The sequence below is a fragment of the Rhyacophila brunnea genome, unplaced genomic scaffold, assembly GCF_057557595.1.
Source record: "Rhyacophila brunnea isolate RB1 unplaced genomic scaffold, BYU_Rbru_1.0 scaffold_17, whole genome shotgun sequence".
Classification (NCBI taxonomy): Eukaryota; Metazoa; Arthropoda; class Insecta; order Trichoptera; family Rhyacophilidae; genus Rhyacophila; species Rhyacophila brunnea.
This window is the reverse complement of record NW_028232827.1, coordinates 27,403,175-27,427,012: the sequence shown is the minus strand read 5'-3', so window position 1 is coordinate 27,427,012 and position 23,838 is coordinate 27,403,175. Positions and strand designations below refer to the sequence as shown.

Below are 23,838 nucleotides of genomic sequence, written 5' to 3'. Positions count from 1 at the left end.
TAGAAACGAATCTTGGTAGTGTAAGGTGCTTAGTCCCAAACGAGGACCTGTATGATCAAAAGGGTCAGAGCTAATGAACTGACTGGATGTAGGACTGTGAGAGATCTGCAAGAGATATCAATTACAGAGTCAACATAGAGTTAAATCCTTATCCGTCTACATAGTGCTTGCGGTGTCTAGTCAATAGGCAGCGCCATCTATAGGTCTCTTTTCGAAGTCATGCCTTGCAATATTGATTCCTTAAGATATCGATTCGTTGTTGATTCATTTAAATAGATTGTAATACTTACACTATAATGATAGTACTATATTATATAACTACTAACTGACAACAAGAAATCGGCGATAACAGGAAGTCGCTGTAGTCGCATATAGTAGACTACTTAGTATCGCACCTGTCATTGCAGCAACGCGTGCTAGAGGTGTGTTTAAATAATGTATCGGCTCTCTTTTCAGATGCAACTCCTTTTCTTTGCAATAAACCAAAAAATGACTAATAATAATACAAAATCACTCTTGATCGTTTTAGATATATTTTTTATTATAAAAAGCTTCAAATTATGTAAAATGATTGATCCGTATACCATGGGAGCGTAAAATGAAATGATAAATTTGGGGGCGTTCCTCATTTGAAAACGGAAGTGCGATTAGCTTTACTGGAGGCGATTGTTAGTTCACAGTTTTAACACGTGGACAAGAAGTTCTCGTTCGACAGTACGTTATCCGAGGTTTTTAAAATTTTGCCAATGAAATACTTATTATCACGTGTGTAAATAAATTGAAAAATATGCAAGTTTTTAATATTTTCGTAACGGAGACAGGTAGATTTTTTTCTTCTTTAATAGTGTCAAATAATGGTAATTTGTAATGGATTGTTCCATTTTTGAAATATTATTATTCATTTGTATGCTGTTTATTAATTACTTAAATACGATTATACTAATGTTTTCTAAAATGCTAGGTGAATTTATTTGATTTATTTTCGAACATAAAATATAAATTTCATTTAATTATTTTGCTCTAAAATTTTGTAGTACCTATTAGTAAAATTAGTTGATGATGTCACATTGAAGTGGCCAAAATCGGAACTGATTATTATGAAATTAAGTAAAACAAGTACTACATAATATTTTTATGTGTTTTGTTTTATTTTAAATTAATATTGGTAGAAATATTAAATGAAAACATAAAATAAATATATAATAATAATAAAAATATAATAAACTCTTCAAACATAATATATAAGCATTAGAAATTTAGAGAGATCCTGATGCCGGTTAGTAATTAAGATAATATTAATACTTTGATTTAAAGTATAAAAACTATTAGTTAATTTCGTAACAACTAGATAGGACATACATAACCAAGTTGGTAGAGCACACGTGTTCGTAAAAATATATATTTCTTAGTTTCATAGTTTATTTCTTTGTCAAGTTCTATGACCAATAATACTGTTAGAAAAAAGTACGTTGAAATTATTCTAATCGTTCTTTAGTATCTTGCAAGCTCTACACAAAGTTACATTTCATATTTTGTAAGACGGTGTGGCTTCCTCTCACTTGGCATGTTTAAAATTGTCATTAATTCGCAGCACTTAACCCTTATCGCGAGGATAAATTTACACTGCTGCAGCAATCTTGCGGTCGCTAAAGGGTTGGAATATCAAATGTGCAACATTAGTTTAGGTAAAGTTTAGAAACATTACATTATCGGTACCTATGGAAAATTGTATGGCATCTTTACAGAGTATACGAATAGTTTACAGAGGCGTGGAAAATTTCAGTCTTTTCTACACGAAAACTATTTGATTTACATTAATTTTATGTTATCCTCATAACTTCATCATTAGATCGCGAGTCTTGGGCTTAGAACCTGGATCTGGAAAATTCATATGTTGTTTTGTCGATGTCTCTTTAAAGTTAGAATATGGACCTAATAGGTTGTGCAAGTAGTAAACATAGATTTTTTTAATAACAATAGAAATAAAATCTTAAAGAAACCTCATCATGAGGCAGCTAAGGTATATATCCGATTGAAGAGGAAATAAAAAAAAAACAGATCATAACCACCAAAAAAAGTTTGCAAATATATTTAAAATCAACACCATCTGTTGCTTTTATATCATTCATTGAAACCCAATATTAGCTGGTTTCAAGAAATATATTTAATCTCCTATGTCTGCTGCAAACTTCTTCCTCTATCTTCATCTTAAAGCTTGTCTCGTTCAACAACCCTAATAGTGGTGAGGGGCTCTGTGTCGGTTATGATTCGAATCCCATTTGGTGCAAATATTTGTCAAAAAATGGTGATTTGCTTTGTGAAAATATGAAACAAAATGTGTCATCCATGCACTTAATATTCACAAAAGAAATTATCAGATATATTTCATAAATCACACCTCAGATATATACAACTACCAGAAAAAAATCTGAGGTGTTTTCAAATTATGTACTTATGTCCAATAAAGAATGTTATATTTTCAAATCTTTTGAATGTATCCATTGAATAAAACAAAAACATTAACGTGTGTTTCATAAAAAGAAAAATGCTTTATTTGCGTAATATTTATTTGAATAAAAAGATATTTTATCTATTTTATGTTATTCTTGTCAAAAGTGTTGATAATATGAATAACCAAGTAAAAGTAAAAGTTTAAAAATAAATAAAATCTCTTCTATATTATGGTACACGGATTCTTAACTAGCTAACAATAGCGTCTAAATCCGTATATCTTATGTCCTGCATGGATACATCTACATCCCTCCTAGACGAAGACTTAGTCAGGAAGATCCCTGTTTGCATCCACGATACCAAAATGGCTGATTTACATCCGGGCTTAGAGTGACACATAACCGGGGTTGATCCGTGGCGCGAGGATCGCCGGTAATTTGTTAAAGCGCAACACGCGACGCTGCCGACGCCTGATTTAGCGTCGATCCACTCAGGTTGTGACAGCCGAAAGCTTATACTGGATAGTGCGATCGACGAGGTGGAAGAAGATAGTTAACTTTACGAAAGGTGTGTTTATATTATAGTTATTTATATTAACATTAAACAAAATAAAAATTTGTATCTAAGTTCTTTTAAAATCTAACAATAATGACAAAATATGATTGAATATTTTATTACAATACATAGTTAAATATTGTATGTAAGCAGTTTAGTTAGGTTATGAAATTATTGGAAGGGTGCACTAAAAGATTTATTTTACTCACATTTATAGAACAAATTATATTCAATTTGAAATGGATCATGGTATTATCTCTACCCAGTCTTTACCTTTCAATATCTTCAGGCTTAGTTCTCAGTGTATTTACATTAAATCGTAATAAGTTAAACACTTAATTACCACGAACAACACTAAGTAGACCGCCTCACAGGGTGGAGGTTGTATTGACAGAATTTAGTTTATGAAAAATGGATATTAGTCACTTGCTCAGTCAATCCATTCCCAGGAGCCAAACAAACATTGAAAAAATAATATGTGAATTTCGACAGACTTAAAGATTTTAACCCAGTAAATAATATGATGTTATAAGCCGATGCGTTACTGCTTGACTATCGGACTAAATCATTAGCATGTCAAAAAAAAATTAGACCATTATAATATTTATGAAATAAATACCTGTGCGTTTTGGTTGGAAAATTTAAAAAAATGATATAGTGGAAATAGGGAAATATGTTTGCTGCACTTTAAACAAATAACCATTGTCTACTTTTCATATTTTTTATTGTAAAAGTGTTTTGTATATAAATCATTAATAATATAAACAACTATTGCGTGAATATAATATAACCAACTTAGGCTTTCTAAATGTTTCATGCAATTTCCACATGAATTTTTTTTTATTTTTTCAATTATAAAAACATGACGTTTTGAAATCATGCACCTTTCTCCAATCTTAAGTAAATATTCGGAAAATGATTTAGGTTTAGAGCATTACTATAACATAATATAATGCGATATAATACCAAACTTTCACTGTGTAAATACTATTAAATTATGTTTTCTTACATTGTATAATGAAATTATGTTCACATATGTAAAAATTATGTGCATGCACGAAAGGGTATGTATATTGATTAGCCGTGTGCTTGTAAACACCTATAATTTGTAAAACATTAAAACGTTTAATTAGTTTAAATTTTTTTTTAAGTTTTTTTATTAGTTTTAAACGTCAATTGCCGTATACAGGGTGACTCCATAAATAGTAATGCGCAAGAGTAGTAGTGCAAGTCAGTGAGAGCCAGCCTAATCACCATTAAAGGTCATTGTCTGGCATCCTCAGTATAACCCCCCCCCCTCGGCATCCGAATCATTCTGTCATATTACAGTCCAATGAAAAACGCCGCCAATTACATTACAAATTTGATTATATAGTATATTATTATACTTTTTAGATACGGAATTCAAACTCGCGACATACGACTACATAAGCGGACACGTTACTGTATCCATTTACACTAGTAAACAATTTCGTGTTTATAAATTTACATTTTTGAATTTCGGTGAATGATAAAGGAATATTTTTCTTTACTTCTATTTGGCATTTTATATGTCAATACAGAATCCATTGTAAAACATTGCATTCGTAAAAATTCCAATAAAAAATCAATCGAAAGCCCATTTCAACTTTTGAAACACCTCGCGAGGGTGAAAAAGCTCGACGGTAAAACCTCCACGTGAAGGCATGCAGCTAGCAGGCTGGAATTATTATTATTATTTGTCGTCCAAGGCAATCCTCCCTGGTGATAAATATTACTTCCTGTAGGAGGTAGAAAAGCTAATATATGCGATACAATATGTAATAACTTAAGACTAACCTACTGAAAATAAACTATAGAACGTACTGGAAATATTAAAAAAAATATTTAATGATACGAGAATATTTCTTTTAGATTTCATGTCGCTCGCTCTTTTAATAAGATACTTTCCGTTTATATATTAAGGGTTGGGGCTTACGTAGGGTGTTGATTTATACTTTACCACTTATTAAAAACACTGATTGAAGGACATTAAGTATTACGTCAGTATATTTCGCTTGACAAGTAACAATTAATTATTAGCAACATTATTTTGTAAAAGCACGCTTTGGCGCAAAAAGGTGGCAAATCGTATTTAGAGGCGACGTTCAAGGCTCATGGGTAGAATGCCGACTGACCGTACCTACTCTCGCTCCTTCGTCCGCCTAGAAACTTCTTTTTGTTTGTTTCGCTGTGCATCCGTGTCTAGCCTTGCCTCATTTACAGTTACAATAATATTATCATTATACTCGTACTTATTCTCAACTCTGTCGATTGGAGGATTTTTGATGAGGGATTTAGGCATTATGATATTTGGTATTAATATATACTCATTTTTTAAAAGTTATAACCAAGCTTTTTTATATTATGTGAGACAATTTTAGATATTTTTTTTAAACATAAAACTATTAAAAGTAAGTCAAAAATTGTCAAAGGTAGGTTTTTGTATGATTTTTTTTTTCATTTTTTCAATGTGTTCAAGTTTGAAAGTCTACTAGTTCTATATAATGTTATTATATTTACTAAACAGATCGATGAGTAAGATGATTTCATGTAAACATAGGTATATTATTATATATTAATCATTTCAAGAATATGTGACTTCTCAAAATGGAGGTAATCTAGAGTTTTTTACAGCAAAGGGTAGTTTTCTAGATACACATATACAAATTGAAAACTAAATTTTCTATAGATGAATATTTGATACAGCAGAAATTTTAATTTAGGATAATTTGATTGAGAAGTGGACATTTGTATGATTCAGTAAATTCAGTAGATGACACAATTAAAACAAAAAAAAAATACATAATATAATGTTATGTAGTCTTCCATTGGTATGAGTATAACGAATTATGTTTCCTTATAAATTAATATAGTACTCAAGGTAACCTAGTTGATAGAGTGGCAATTTTGAAAGCCGTGTTTGATGTCACAGTTGGGCAAAATTATATGTTGTATTTTTTAATGTGTATTTGATCTAATGCAAGGACTCAATTGTTTGGATGAATGAGTAACAATCACACCTGTACAGAGGCATATAATGTGTGTGCTCAAGTTAGAAGCAACACGGTTAGAAGTGTATAGAATTTTTTAACCGTTAAGGCGAAGTCTTCACTGAGCCTTTTTTAAAGAGGCACCTAGCGGAAAAATACGAAGCTTGCAATTTGAGACATTTTTTTGATAATTTACAATTTCAACTGTATTAATGAATAAATATGTATCTGAAAACATTAAAAAGAAAAATATTTTTTATCTTAAGTCAAAGATAAACTTACAATTGTAAAAAATGTAATAAAATGTGAATTTGTTGAATCGGACCGCACCCTATTATTACGTATATTTTATGGTCATATTTATTATTAAATTTTAGTTTATTAAGTTTTCTAAGCATCCCTTAAGAGATTTTTGACTAATTCATAGTTTTAATATTTTTTATATTTATTTTAAAAAACATCGATTTTTATAAAAAATATAAATGTGTATAACTTGAAATCCTTTTTATTTTTCCATTAGGTGCCTCTTTAAAAAAGACTCAACGAAGACTTCGCCTTAAGAAATTAGAAATTTATTAAATCAGGGATGCTTTCTTGTGCCCATGGTATTAAGTTGCATGTTTTGTTTGTTTCGCAAACGTGAGATTGAAAATATATATATTTCATATAGTAATATATACATTGCAAGTTTGTTAGTGTGTTCAAATATATGGGTTGCAGGTATTATATTATGTGTTGATAATATAAGTGGCAAAGCGCAGGTGTAGAGTTTCATACCATGAGAGAGAACTTGCAATATGTAATGGATATGTGTATTCTATTTCGAGCTACGATACCTACTAGTGGTAGATATAATACAATGCACCTATATGGTTTTACTGTTAACATTATATTATGTTTTAGTATTAACGTACCTACAATGTTCTCTTTCAATACATCGTCTTCTAATTATCATGTTTAAAAAATTGTTACAAAAAGTTTTATGGGAGAGATCTTGCTATTTTCTCAATTGAAAATATGAAATAATTTAATTAAAAAATAAAAGTAATTAATATAATTCTAATTGTATTTTTTCATACTTGATATAATATTATCAACATAATAATATGTAAAAAGTAAAATTTACGATTTACAATTCTAAACGGATCATATGAGTCTCCAGAGTGGAAGTTGTGTTAATAGATTTTTTACTTGGAAAATATGTTAACCATTCGCTTAACATACAGAGTTCGTGGTTTCGATCAAATACACATTGAAAAAAATAAAAATCACGTTATGAAATAGTAGACCGAACTTTTCAAAAAATATATGTCAGAGATCTTTGATAATCTAATACTGACCTGAGGCAAAGTCGCTGGATCGCGTTCCAATTTCGGTCATTGTTTTTTCAAGGATTTTACAAATATGTGTGTTTCGAGTTATAAAAGAACATATTAGATTCTTTTGGATAAGAAGTAATACAGCTGATAAATACGCTAAACACGCCACAATAGACAAGAGATCTTCAACTTATACAGACTCCCCCTTACGATATTATGTAAAAAATAAAATAAATTAAGACACAATAGAGCTATGGAACAGCAGATACACAACATCCGCTACAGGATCAAAAACGTTAAGCAACTCAAACTGTGTGGCATGTCATAAACAACTGCCCAATACTAAAAAAAAGGATGGGCTCTCAAAACTTTCTATAGATAACATAACCATAAAATTGACGTCCAAACACCTCATGAAATACTAAACACTAATATAACACAAGACCACTACACAAAATAGCTAATTCTGGCCTAACACTGAGGTAAATAGCTAACTACACGATTTACCTGAAAACTGTAATCTAGCATTTTTTTTAAATATCATAAGCACAAGTGCGAATATGTAAATAATTTAAGTATTATCTAGCACAATACATGGTTGGTACGAAAATGCAAAAGCATGTCTATTTAAAAAAAAAAGTATATATTATATCTGAGACTATTTCAAATTATAATATATTATGGTATATTTATACGTCTTGTTCATTAATTTCCATACTGTAGTACTTTGGTCTCATTGTTTGAATTTTCATTCAGTATCAATATTATGACAATACTGATTGTGTTACAATACTCCAAAAGGATTTCATTGTTTCTTCGTTTGATAATGTAAAAACCATGTTGTTATGTTCCGCTTTTCTTCAATGCTAATAATGAATGAAATAGCATCAATTTAACATTTTCAACATCATATCTTCCGATTTGCGTTAACAATGGTAACACAAGTAGATACAGCCTGCCACAGAAATAATGAACGTAAGAAGATGACGTTATAAAACGTCAAACGCCATTGCTATAATGATGTGAAAATAATAAGACCAAACGGCGGAGAGAAGATGACAGGGCCGTATCAAGAGTAGTTGCCGCCCGGTTGCACGCGAACTTTTACCGCCCTCCATATATGATTTTTTCCTTTCTAAAATTATAGTATTTTTAAAAACATTTCGTAAGCTTGTCCTTTTAAATTTGAAAACTCTATGGCTCGATTCCATTATATTAATTGCTTTAAGTTTTGTACAATTATTCCAATTGATTACATTTTGCAACCTGGGTGTCATGAGATATAAGTCTTAAACTTTATATTTAAATATATTATTATCATTGGCTTTACGATCATGTGTGGATCTTGGCTATCTTCACATTATCTCTCCACACGTAGCTCTCTTTTTTAAGTTCTCCAGATTTGCACACGCAGTTTAGTGGCATCTCTATTAAAATAGTTTGAAATACCACCCTTCATCAATGCGAAATCTACTTACTTTATATACTTCAATGACGCACAGAAAGACTATTAACTGTTTAAAAATAAAAAATAAGGGAGGAAACAAGATCAATATAACTTTTGTAAGGAGGTTTCGTGGGGAGAATTTTTTTTCACCTGCGGCTTATAAACGTCGGTAGGATTTTTAAAAGCACGTAGGTATTGCATTTTTACATTTATTATAATAAAGAAAAACAAAGTAAGCCAATCGAATGCTGGATGAATTCTCTGAAAGCTCTTGGTCTTTCTGTAACTGTGTAAATATCTCCAGAGTACTGGATGATTATGATATTAATTGTTCAACGATTATTAGTTTTTCGAGCATGCCTGTTCATTTCCACTTGTTACAATGAGCGATCCTAAGAGGATCATAATTATGGGCCTCCACATGAGAGGTTGTATTTACATATTTTTATTTTTACGAGACATGTTTGTTCGCCACTTGCACAACCCATTAGGTTCATTCTCCGGTCCAAACACATATTGAGAAACAACATGTGAATTTGCCATACCCGGAATCCACGACATTATAAGCTGATGCAGTAACCGCTCAGTTATCGTAGGCGTTATTCTTTCAACGATTTTGTTTACTCCCTTAAAAATTTATGAAAATTTAAAAGTTTGCCGTATCATACTTCCCCGTGAAATGTTGTGTATATATATCGCACCGTGAGTGTAAAACCAAGGCATTTGCAAATTTTTCAATTTCGAGATTAAATGTAAAACAACTGCAAAAGTCGTGAAAATGTAAAAGTGAAGTAACTGAAAGAACATGCAATATAATGTAGATATAAACCAAATATTATGGTTTTTTTTAGAATTTCTCCTAACAAAAGGAAGACTTCAAACCCTAACATATCAAAAATATGTCTTTTGCAGATAGCTTGGTTTTACACTCACGGTGCGATATGGCCGTATATTAAAGACTGTCTAACCTCTTTGGGTCGTACACTACTGACATAAAATTCATGTATAATAAAATAAAAAACACGGTTCTTGTCGACTTACATTTTACATGAAGCTAGCAGCGAACAAATTTTTGAAAATAGCCGATATACTGGATTATTTGTTAGATTAGGTTTTTATTCTTGAATTCATGAATTTTGCCAAAATCAGCTATGAAAATTGAATTAATGTTCATATTGAATCTAATAAAATTGGAGACCGTAAAGTATACGGTCATCTCTCTCCGATAGAAAGCTCACGGCAAATTGTGATACGGTGAAATGTTTTACGTACAATTTACGTGTAACCATTATTTTTGAAACTAATTTATATTTAAGGTCGTAGATACTTATTTCACCTGAACTTATTATACTTTTGTACTGGTAGAATACACCGGGGTTGTGGCATATTACTCATGAATATTTTATTATGGTTTTAAAAATATATTTATTCAAATATTTAGTCGCTCCTGAATTCTACCGCGCAGGTAATGTGCACCCACGGAACACTCACTCGAGGCGGGCCTGGCCGGGCATATTATAGAGGGGGTACATATCATCTATTACTCCGAAGGCTACCCTTTGACAGGCCCCCCACGCCCCCTCCGCGGCGCAAAACTTCCTGAAAATCACGCAAAACTGGCGTAATGATTCCGAAAAGGGTCTGACAAGACAATTATGCCGAAAATGACGAACCATTATTGGGTGGCCGACTTAATTTGGGCGGCGAGTGTTTCCAAAAGCGACGATTAATTTTCATTACAATTGGAAACGGTCTGGCATTTAGGGAATTTAATAAAAATGTTCGCCAAAAAATGATAATGGCTTCAGGTACTTACTTACCTGTACTAATTGATTTAATCATATCTTAAAAAATAAAATAATATAATTCTTCATTACAAGGCATTTTCATATTTTCTTCGTACATTCCATTTACATAATTTCAGAATATTAGTCTAAAACCAATACTTAAGCTAAGGCATGGTCTAAAAAGATCGTGACTAGGCGATGCGCGGTTGTGCAAATGACGCGAGCCAAACGAAATATAATTTGTTATAAAAATTCAATATGCGTCCATTTAAAGTTATGTTTATTGTTATATTAGTATTCATTGACATGTTTTCTTTTTAAAGTACATGCGTAACGTTTTTTAGTCATCTTTACACGACTTAAGAATATATTCCTCCGACGCCATCACAAAACAAATTGACGTACTCACACCTCGACTGTCGGTATCCGATTGGCCACAAGTGCAAAATTTCGTTCCACCTACTGTTGAAAATTATTTGCCGTTTCACTTATGTATTGCCTTAATTAAATATATTTTTAAATAAGATTAAGTTTGATTTATATTTAAAAAAATAATATTATTTAATTATACAGTGTCCGACATTTTTACGTGTGAAGTTGGCCATATCCCAGTTCACCGTGAGATGTCGTATCGGAAATAGATGACCGAATATTTTGTTAAACACCACAACAAGCCGTGAAGCCCAATTACAGTGGAAAAACTCCCAGGCTTCAGGTATTTACATATAAGATTATGTAAATATATTTTGACCTCACCGGGATCGAACCTGGAGATCACGGATGGAATACCAGCGCATTACGCACAAAAGCCGCAATAGAATTGAGATCCAATTAATGTATAAATAAAACAAAATACGTAATAAAACCAACGGAATAAAAAGGACAGACGAAATAAGATATGTAGCTAAATTAATAATACAATCATATATTATAATGTATTTAAAAAAATTTTAAATGCTGGTAGTTATCAAATATCTATTAATGAACATTGCTGGCTGCAATGATTCATGAACAACGCGTATTTTTTTAGATTTCAATGCTCTACAGCCATCTCTTTCCGGTAAGATATCTCACTGTGAACTGTGCTACGATGAAATAATAATGTCTTTTTGGAATGATCATTCGTGTTTCATTGGGTATATAAATGTTCATGTAAATGAAATATTTATTTATGATTTTGTTAAAGATCATGTAAAATTTATTTTATATTATAATTTATCATTTTGTTACAACCTTTTATTATAAAAAATCATAATATGTAGATTTGAAAGTAATATTTTAGATAAAAAAATATTCTAACCGAAGATTTGTGTGATATGAATTGAGGTAGAAAAATATTCGTACAGCTGATGTTAATAATTATGTGGCCTATAGAATCGCGAGTGTTGTGATTTGATTTTCAACGAATGTAATTAATATAAAAATCGTAAAAAGGACTATGTTCTTACCTTTTCTTCGATATCCCCATCCACGACTCTCCCATCCCAGATCCTTAGTTGAGCATTACAATCAGTTCCTTGATCGAATGCTGCAGGATCCGGTGACGCCGCATAGTATTTGATGAAGGAAATCCAAACAATTTCGTTGCTGCGGCCCTGATGAAAGAAATAAACAACAACGCATAAAGTAAGCTCATTATCCCAATTACCTAATATACATACAAAGTTAATTTTAAATTTGTTCAAGACCTCGAAAATAATTATACAAGGTAAATACATATTCACAATGTTGAAGTACTTATGTTAAAATGTCTAGTTTATGGCTAATTAATAATCAACCACTCATCAGTAAATATGACGAGGAAGTTATAGATACTTATACAGTGAACATATTCAAAATATATTATATTATTATAGTAGGGCAATGTGAAAAGTGTTTTTTTGAAAGTTCTATGAACTCCACAATTCGTAAAATAATATTATTTTTATCAGGAGCACGTTTATAGCCAAAACTGGAATAGTGGGCACAATTTTTTTCCAGTGAAACTTACATAACTTAGATAATACAGTACTTATATAATTTTTGATAAATAAATATTATGTAGTTCTATTTTTAACAATTTCTACTGATCAATAATCTATTATGAAACATATTAATTAGGTTACTTGGTTAAACGTAATTATTATCGTCAATACAATAAATATATCCATCTCCACCATTTGAAAGCGCTTCAGAGAGTATTATAAGAGCCATTAGTTAAAATTTGTCGTAATTAAAAGGGGTACCTTTAGCAGAGTGGTCTATGTGCTTGGGTGCGAAACCCGAGAGATGCTGGTTCGATTTCTGCGTGTCTTACTTTTTTTCAAAAAGATTTTTACTATTGGTAATAATATATTTTCTCAGAAGTGTTTTCAAAATTATGTAAGAATATAGTATATTATATTATATTGTAAATAAATTATTAATTTTTGCTATTTATATACTAGGAACGTGAGCATAATATTAATTTAGGGTATATTAGTAGTCAATTATTATTATATTAAGTATACCATATTCGAGGGCTTAGTGTCAAATAACACTATCTACAAAAGTGCAACTTTACAGGAGAGCCGAAAATCGTTATTTTAGATTCTTGTAACTTTACAAGGGAAATGTTTATTTAAAACCTAATGTTAATATTTTATAATTTATTGTGTATTGTACATTTATCTTGCTTATGATGTAGTTTTTAAGAAATATGAACACAAGGGTAACTTATGTAATTAGCGTTAAAGTTTACTGACGATTTAATAAGAAAGTAGAAAAGATTGACATAACGTTGTTTGACTATCATGTAGCCGTAAATGTAAAATAACGTTATCTCAAAAAAAAAAAAAAAACAGTTTTTTGTAGATAACGTTGTCTGACTTTAAGCACTATTATTGAGGAATAATTTGTATTGTCGATATATATAATGATATATTATATTATAATACATTCTACATCTGCTATATTATTTAGATATAATGAATTAGACATCATCAAAGACGTCATGTTATAATATTAATAATAATTACCTGGAAATGATATCGGCATGTGGTATTGGGTGGGAGAGAATGGCGCGGATTCCTCAGAATACCAGAGCTGGCATCGAACGTGTTGAGAAGGAATTCACAGCGGCCATCCTCGCGGACGTAGCTGTGAGAGTTTGTCTCCATGAACAGCACCTGGAGCAGAATAAAAAGTACCACATTAATAAAATGTTATTAAAATTTGGTAAATGTAGTAAAATAATATCCATTAATATTAAGTACGTAAACGCTATATTAATTAATAAATTAAAACTAGTCTATACATACAGATACTTGGGCGTTTTATTTATATTGTTAGTAAGATCATTCTGCAGCTAAGTTTATAACTAACAGTTATCAAAATCAAAGTTTTGTTTTAGAGTAATCAATAATTAACATTAAATATTGACATTCCGCAATGGAATCCCTTAATTTTGCATGACCTATTCTGGGTCAGAACTGTTTTCTCGAGTCAAGCTTATCAGGCACATCAGCGAAGGGTGCAAGACTAGTCAATGCAATCCCTAAATACATAGATATTTTCAATGATATGCTATGCAATTTTTTTTGAAACTTTATTTTACTGTATAAAATTGTTAACCTTTATATTTTATTCTTCTCTCTTGTGAGGGTAATACTTGTTATAATGTAAATCTCATGATAGTGCAGGATCCCATAGACTTTTCGTATACATAATATGCAGAACGCATTCTGACAATTAGAATAGGTTCTAGGGGTCACAGAGATATATAATGTCGATGTTGCCAGGCGATATTACTGGTCAATTTTTTTATTGAGGTTTTAATTTTTTTTCTTATAACCCACCAAAAATTGTTGTGAGTTCTTCAATAAAACCAAGACCAAATCAGGGATTGATTGGAAATGCAATAATTGTACGATGCCATCGGCATGGTCGTAGAACGGTTCGTCCCATTTGAAAAAATAAAAATAGCGGGTAATGCAATGTGTTCAAAATTATCGATCCGTAGGATCCTCTTTGGCTCAAATTATTTTATTTAGTAGCATTTTTGTATAGAATCACCCAGATTGGTTTTTTTAGTGTATCTATACATATGACATTAGTTTTAGTATTATGGTTAATCCAGAAACAGTGTAGGTTGCATATATAGGTAGGTGAATAAATGAAATGACGATAACCACTAACCACACTAAGTACACATTTATTTAAAAAAAAGAAACAACAAGTCAAGTGTTCAAACTACTTTAAGTATCATGATCACAGTTTTTACAAACTTTACTTATACATTTTCACAATGATATACTTGTCAAAGCCGATTTCGTATAACTAATAATCTAATGTACGGCAGTTTGAATTATATTGCATGGTTTAACTAAATAATTTGGTAAAGGTTCATTCGTCATTTGTCCTGGATACAAATTATTTTCTAGTAACTCATAGCCAAGTTGAAAATCAATAGGCTGAAATAGTGAATCGGATGAGCTTTTCCATAAATAAACTTGTGCTGAAGCCTTTAAATAGTTTTACACTGCCAAAGACCATGTATTATGAAATCATACATTTAATTAAAAAATATGCAGTTACTTTTTTTACACTAACTTTGGTCCAGTTCCAATTTTTTTTTTGTATTTTCATAAATTGCCATTACATTATAATGTGTAAAATTATTCAATATAATATATGCATTTCATGTAATATTATAATGTTTGAAAAATTAAGGTTATGTTTTATATTTTATAAATAAAGATAAAAAATGTGGGCCAAAGTTAGGACCACGAATTGGGTAACTTTGGCCCATGACACAAATTATTCATAATAAACACTAATCTTTCAAAGATTAGCTTTATGGTTATATGTATTTTGTATGTTATTAAGAGGATAAACATTAAACAAAAAATGGCTATGGTATAACCATAATATTATTACAGCATTATTTGGAACTTATTTTTTTGTAATGGGCCAAACGTAGATCGTGACTAGGTACACTATTTATTAAAAAATAACTAATTTTATAAGAATTAACTATAAAATCTGATCATATTAACGAAATCTATATACTTTTTTAATCAATTTAATATGTCAAGAGGTACCGAATATCGTAATTTTAAACGTTTTATACAAGACTGTAACAACTTAAAAACCGATAAAATTTCCCCCGTGGAGGTTAAAAACAGTTTGTTTTATCAACGGTGGAATAATATTTACCTGATGCCGGCGACATTTTCGTTTTTTTTATGTTGACAATTTTTAAATTTTAAATAAACATCGAGGAGTATTTTTTGCGAAATTATTTTTCAAAGCTCGGAGCGACGGCTATTGATTTTAAAGTGTTTTTTTATGAACATCAAGGCATCGATTTGATTACCTTGTGCTTTTAAAAGTTCACCACAAAAGCTTATACAAAGAAATTCAAATGTTGTTACATGCGAATTCACTTAGAATAAATTTAATCCAAACATTACTCTATTCATTATCATCATCAGCCGAGGTCGATCGACTGCTGGATGAAAGCCTCCCTTCTAGTGACGTCCCGTGGGGGTAGACAGATTGAGCGTCGCTTAGGGGCGGCAGTTACCCAAAGGGCGGCAAATCGAGGAGAATCATTAGGTATATAATATAGAAATAGCTACATAACATTAGTAATATCGGAAATATCTTTCCATTAAAAAATTCAGCTCACTGGTTAGAATCAAATTAATGTATGAACTAGGTACTATACAAGTTTTAACAGGACTTTATTTTTTGTCGGGTGTGCGATGTCTAGTTTACTTCCGTTGTCTTTGGACGTCACGTTCTTGGTAAACAGCGATGACACGTGCATACCTAATTTAAAAATTATCTAAATATGTTTGTAAGTCTCTCGTGAGTTTTGGAAGTTGTCGGGTGTATTTTTAAATCTGAAACCGTAGACTCGAAATATTGTATATTGAAGCAGCGATGGCATTTAAATTAGATTTTTAGTGGTATATGTCTTGTTAGTAGTAATGTATCCATACAATACATTTCTTAGATATTTGAGTCATGAAAGGATGATAAAAAGTACTGTATAAAAATATGGCGGCATTTTGTCTAGGGACGTCACTGCTCCCTTCACTCTTCTCGGTCACTAGTTCTTAGTTCTCCACTTCCACGTACGTTCACCAAGCTTTACGATTTCGTGTATTCATCGGGTTTTAAGGCATCCCTGTGTATCGTGACCTTTGTAGTGCCCCTAATATCTAACAGTTATCCATTCCCCGAGCGCCATGTCCAGTTTGCTTCCATTTAATCTATATCACCGCGTACTCTTGTCTGCTTCCTTATCCATTGACTGCTCTTGTTATCTTTTTGCGTTATGGATAATATGCATGGTAAAACCGTACGTTACGTTCCCCTAAACGGATTTGCTTACATTAAGACTACACGCATACGTGACCATTAGTAAGATTAATTGGTTAAACATTTTATGCTTAAAACACAATAGTCACTTTTGGAAACACTTTTAATGTGCCCAAATGCACTCCATGCTAGTTTGGTTTTGTAAGAAATCTCATCCTACATACAACAGGTGTCACCCGTCAATTGACATTATCTGTTTTCCAAGATATAGGTACGTATTTGTCGTCACGCTCAATTTGAGTGACATTGATGATGATCCGCATTTGGTTAAGAAAAGTATTCATCATTCAATCTTGTGCATAATTTTAACGACATTAATTTAAATTTAATATAATAAACGAATTTGAATGTTTCGTAAAAGCAAATTTTAAATTACGTATTGCTTGATGGATTTCTAAGATGGAAATAGTTAAAGTCTAATAATTCAGCTGACGTTTGAAGTTAACTGGTAAGTTTTTGTGTTCTGCCACTACCTTCCAGAGATCTGAATCACTCTTGAAGTCATAGGTTTTGCTAGTCTAGTTGGCAATATAATTTTAGTGTTGCCATAAGTTGTTCAGAAAAATATTTTGCAAGTAATGGTGAAATCTTAAATTTTAACATTAGTGATGCCACCAACATTTAACACCCAACGAAACATATTAATCACTTATTCAAAATAAAATAAAATAAAATGATAATACTATACTTCCAAACCCACAAGAAGGTGAAGGGTGGTGAGCAGGCATAATATTGTTGTTAATTTGTTTGTACTTCATTGTTTTGTTTTGAATTGTGTGATAAAATGTTTACAATGCATCGGAATAATGGTTTTAAATCGATTTCACAATGCAACGTTCATAATGGTTTTGCGTGGTTTATTTTAATGAAATGCATCACATAATAGACGTGGTCGAATATTTGAATAGCATAATATTATGTAATAATTGTATATCTACATACAGAGATAAAACGAAAAAGGTGAGTGATATTACAGTAAACATGCTTTTCTTATTTAATTATTAGTTATTTAAATAAAAAATATATTTTAACACATTTACCAATATTTTCTAATGTTATAGCCTCGCAGCTTTGAGCCTATCTTTTTATGCTTATCAAATATTAATAAGTAGCATACTGAATGTCTGGAGTGCATTTGATAAAGATGTGCATTATCGCATCATTGTGATGCTGCATTATGACGTGTTTTTTGCTGAAATGACTAGATGCTTTTCCAGTCTTTTGAATTTGTTTTTGCATTAACGAATTGCTAACCAAATGTCCTAAATATGTCAGTTATTTCTTGCACGCTTCATGTTAGAGATTCCAGAGATTTTATTGCATCGTTATGGAATTCAGCAGAATTCCTACTTTAAACATTATCAAATATATTTTTTTTAAAGAATCCCCTAAATATAAAAATATAACGGTTGTTGCATGAAATTCATATCAACAAATCAAACAATGTTGATGTAATTATTAATAATATTAAAGAGATTGGTAGATCGCCATTTTATTTTCGGATAATATAAACCCCTTTCTTCTAAATATAATATCCATAATCCTGTTTATAATATACAACACTAAACTACGTATTCATAATTAATTTTATAGACGTTAGGTACAAAAAAGATTTACAGGCTAAGTACATACGCTAAAGTGCTACAATAATTTAATATTTGAAGAAATTATTTATACTAAGTGTCATTTTAATAATTTTATAACTCATATTTCACAGGTTGATTGGTACTATTGAAATTCAGGTGCCTAGTTTGTTTACGCAAATTAGCATTTGGTTCAATATTTACAATTATACAGAATTTTCAACTGTACATATCCGTTCGATTGACGTCGGTCACGGAAGCCAACTAACCTGCCAGGTAAATATAGCATTACTGCCATCAGTGTATACAGGTGTAATTAGTAATCCAGGGATGGAATAATATACACAAAATTTGGTTTAAGATATTCTTAAATATTATTGGCAATATCTAAAATTGTACTTAATACTACAGTGTCGTGGTCTTCGTTTTATGTTGATAATAATGGTATCCATTTAAAGCATCGATGGGCTCATAACCATATTTCGTAAACATACAGTATAGTAGAGGGGTTTTCCAATATGCTGTCTTCAAATAATACAATTTGTTTAAAAAAAAAAGAGTCAAAATATGAGACGACCATTTTTTAATTATTTTTGGGTTGGAGGTCTAACTCTTTTTTCATTTAAGAGTGATTACGCCATCTTTAGGTACTTACATATTATAATTAGTTGGATTGCAATAACTTGCGATGTTATTATATATCTCCGTAAAATACAGAAATTACATCACCAATTATTTCGATACGCTTACTATTCTATGGTAATGACGGCGTTTTCTACACAACTTAGCTTGACTGTTGAACGGACCTAATGGGATGGGTGAATGGCTAACAACCATTCCTTTTAAAAAGTCTCTTAATATAATTTCATCTCTGTGGACGTCCATATGCGTAGGGGTAAAAATCTCATACGGTCCACTTAGGAGCAAAAATTGTACTTTACTTTTTCTTAAATAGAATAATTTTGTTTTCCTTCTTGTGCGGTTCTTTGAAATTTATTTTTACCTGTGTAATTTATTATGAAATAGAAAAAAATATTGCATAGGTAAGTTAAATCAATTTGTGTAGCCAGTATAATTTTATAGATATAGCGATATTTAAGTCTGGACTATTAATTGTTAAAAAGAACGAGTCACAATGGATAAAGATTTTTTTTAATTTGAGTCTCGTTGAAGTAGTTGTAGGAAAATATTTTGGACGTTGACACATTGAAACACACCGTCATCTTTGGAAGCTATTTTGACCCAGGTGTATTATCGATGTTTTACGTTTAATCCTTTCTATGCCGCAATTAGTTAATTGATAGTAATTAACATAAGAATTGGTGTAATTAGGGCGTGCAAAGACGCTTTGGGCACTTAACTGGTTAATACGTATGACATATGCATTTTTGTGTTATTATATAAAAAAATATAAATCTTTTAAATCTCTTGAATGAATTAAAAGTAAATAGTATTTAATAAATCTAGCTATTTGAGTCGTAACTTAAGCACATCCGAAAGGCGTATTAAAAATATTATTAATTATAAAATAATATTATATCGCTTATAATATTAATAAATTGTATCTCATTATTGGTTTTCAACGGCGACATGTAGCAAGCAGTGTTTATTAACCTCTATTAACCTAACTATTTGAATCCCTTCCAGTGCTCGAAATGGACCGTAACGCACTGGAGCGCAGCTCCTGTTCATGAAATCCCCAAGACCATCGCTCCGTGTCGTGAAATTAATTTACTTAATATAATGTAAATATCCATTTATACGAAACTTGTCGGAATCATTGTGCAGAAATAATATTTATGACCTCGATCTCCGTCCACGGTGCCTACAATATTATGCTTTAATCGTGTATACCACAAGTAATCATCTGAACTTGCAGGTATATCACAAAAAAATCTACTTAATACAATTATTTTCATATAATACTTTGATACATAAATCTACATAAATATGTTCATATTTTCGGGAAATTTAAGAGCGCTCCGGTACGTAAAATTTTCCATTTAGAGCGCTGATCCCTTCTCAGTATGTGTATAATAATGTTAATGCATTCGAATCATTAAATTTGTAGAATGCTATTGTTGTACCTCGGCGATAGGACGGGAAAAAGTCATCCCTGTCAGCGATAAATAGACGCCATAGCTTTCTTAATTTGTACATAGATATCGCCGTGCACCATTTATGTCGGATTTTAATAGCCTACTTCATCCTTTGTTACTGCTATGAAGCATCTAAAATAGAACCGCCCCTCACAATTATATAATATGAAATAGGTATGTCTAATACGACTATTTTTGAAAATATCGATGTTTGATGTATCGAACATTCCTAATACTGAAGCTCCATTTATAAAGATAAGGATATTTCAACAAAATTAGTTTCAATAATATAAATATCTTCAACTTGAAAAAATACGACACGTTAAAAAATACACGTACACAGAATAAACTCCTCGAAAGTCCTTAGATTGATATTTAGAATTTCTTCCCCGGATACTCTTTGATGTAGGTAGGGGCGCGCAAACAAGGGCATAAATTTTTCCTTGTTGTTATATTTTATTGTGCGTAGATAAAAATTTATGACATTATTCATGCCGCACTAAATATGTAATAAAAATATGTGCCTGTCATGCGGGATTGCCAATAAAAAAATTGCGACGGCGTCGTAAAATGAAAGAAAATCAAAACCGTATGCGATTTTCATGCGAGCAATTTTATATACCGTAATATTATTATTATGAAACAGCTGTTTTGAGAAAAACTGCTTTTCCCACCTGCAGTTGTGCAGTTTTATTTTAGTAAATCTATTGGTAATCAATCATATTATTTATTACGCTTGTAGATTTTTGAATTATGAATAATTGAGTCACCAAGAGTCATAATTCACATTTTGCAATTTTGTCATTTTTGAGTTAAATATACTAAATGATATATAGAAAAATAGTTGGATATCAAAAGTCACATTAAACTATGTGAAAATCATTGATAAAGTCGACTGTTAGTGTTATAACTGACATTTTTCAATGAATAATGTTTGTCTGTCACAAAAGCCTTTATAACCAATCAATGTATCTGCAGCCGGCTCACTCACTCATTAATATTCAAGGCAGTTCAATACTTTTCTTCTAATTACTGTGTTTGTCATATTAATGCTTGTTGCACCAGGCGCAGCCAAAGCCCGGTGCAGCGCGTACCCTTACCAAACTCTTCCCGTACACCAGGGGGTACGCGTACCACACTTTGGGAAACACTGCAGTGTAGTGAGTTGAAGAACCTACAATTATTATTGTTCGATTCAAAAATCAAACTGTCTTGAACATTACTAATTCGGAATGCAAATAAGACTCCAATAAATTCTTGTGTTTGTCAACTGGTAGGTACTTTGGTTATGATGGTTATAATATTACGGTGAAGGGTAGTTATCGAAATATTTATAAATAAACACGTGGAAATGACGTGTTAACCATAGCTGTATTTGCACAATCATGCGTAAAGTCGGATATAGTATTACAGGCGAAAGCCACATTGTACACAAGGCCGAACAGAGAGAATGCACGCATTGTGGCATCAATGTTGAACGCACAATTGCCCGGACAAACAATTATGTGTAACAGTAAGTTATAATCACAATTGAAATTCTGCCTAGTGCGTTACAAAAGCGAACTGATCACCTATGTAGTTATGGACATGTGTTATGCAATTTTCGTGATATTTACCTGTTAAATTAAAACAGTGGATTACACAGAATGATATTTGTATTGTCAATAATTAAAGTAAAACAGCATTAAGTCAATTTTTGTCGAAAATAAGACTGGAGATATAATTATTTCCAAAAAAGTGTTTTACTATTAATATTGTATATTGGTGGAAATACAATACAACAAACAATATTATGGAGTACGTATTCCAAATAATTTAGTATTAAGATGAATATCTGTCCTGATTAAGGGCGGACGTGCTCAGCGTGGGTCAAAATAGAGCTTTTATTCTATTTTTATAGCATGATCCTGGACATTCCTTAAACATTGCAGATAATCTATTTATATAATTTTGAAGCCGTATTATCCTTTATATTTATTTCAAATATTTGATGACTGCATAAAGTATTTTTCTTACATAAAATAGTATTCTTTTAAACCTCTCGCTCCAATGTTTTTGAATATAGTCATATTTCAGTACATAGATGTGCAGTGGTGTTAAGATTTTTACGTAAAACGCATTTATAAAACCATCAGTATAATTTATGTCGACATTATTATAGTGAAATATTTACGACAAAAAATTATATTGATAATCTCTATGATCCCAAATTTGACAAGAATTAGGCATTTTATTATTCAAAAAATGGGCAAGATTAACACATTTGAAGATAATTCTAAAGATACTCATTATAAGCTATGTCTTTGACCATTCAAGCGTGATAATGATAAACATCCTACGAATAATGATTGCTTTATAATAATTATTGACCTAAGAATAAGGTAGTGTTTTTTTGAAATACGCCATTTCTTTTGACATTCCCCAGTGGTTAAGCTACAACATACGGCCGTAGCCATAAATTGACAAACTAAAACTGAAGTAGGGAGTAAGATCATGATAACGCGCGTGTTTGAACATGTAGGTACCGTTTAAAAAAAAGTTTTTTTTTCGGTTAGGTACATGTTCAAACACGCCAAAGGTCAGGTCAAAGATAAACTTTCAATTAAAAACGTTATTTAATGTGTTTTATGAAAATCGATACCTAGGTACCAACTTCAAAATATTAAACCTATGAATTAGAAAAAATAGATAAACATTTTTTCTATATATTGGAGAAAGTTCAATGAACTAAATTTTAATAATAATTAATGTGACCATACAAAAAAATTAAATTATATAAAGATGGGATTCTTTAACGAATACACGTTTTATAACATTTAAAAAAATGTAAGTATGTTAACCTTTGACTTGAAAAAATATTACATATTTATTAATTAAAGTACCTTTGCTATATTCTATATTTTCCGCTAGGTGCCTCTGGTAGGTAGATGATTCACCTTAGTCAGGACTTATTGTCAATTGATGAAGAAGGTATAACATACTATTATGTTTTGTTTTATTTCATACTATTAATACATTTTTAATATCGACGTCAAACCGCCAAGATAAAAAAAACTTTACGTTTCAGCTATTTTTCATTCAATAATATATATCAAATCTAACATTTATTATTGGATATAGGTACTCCATTTATTTTTTTGAAGTACCTTAGAAATTATCTCCCCAGTTATTCAATATATATGGAGAGCATATAATGCGAAGAGCCCTAGATCATTGGCAAGGCGGACTAACAGTTAGT

The 23,838-nt window shown here is 31.0% G+C and overlaps 1 protein-coding gene across 1 annotated transcript in view; it reads right to left on the bottom strand.

The window, feature by feature from the left end:
* LOC147073889 (uncharacterized) overlaps positions 1-23,838 on the bottom strand; it is a 670,186-nt gene that overhangs the window by 28,001 nt on the left and 618,347 nt on the right. Inside the window, exons 7-8 of the mRNA XM_085944702.1 lie at positions 13,567-13,716; positions 12,019-12,165 (exon numbers count right to left, since the gene is read on the bottom strand). Of these exons, the coding sequence (XP_085800828.1) occupies positions 12,019-12,165; positions 13,567-13,716 (297 nt within the window). The remainder of the gene's footprint in view (positions 1-12,018; positions 12,166-13,566; positions 13,717-23,838) is intronic.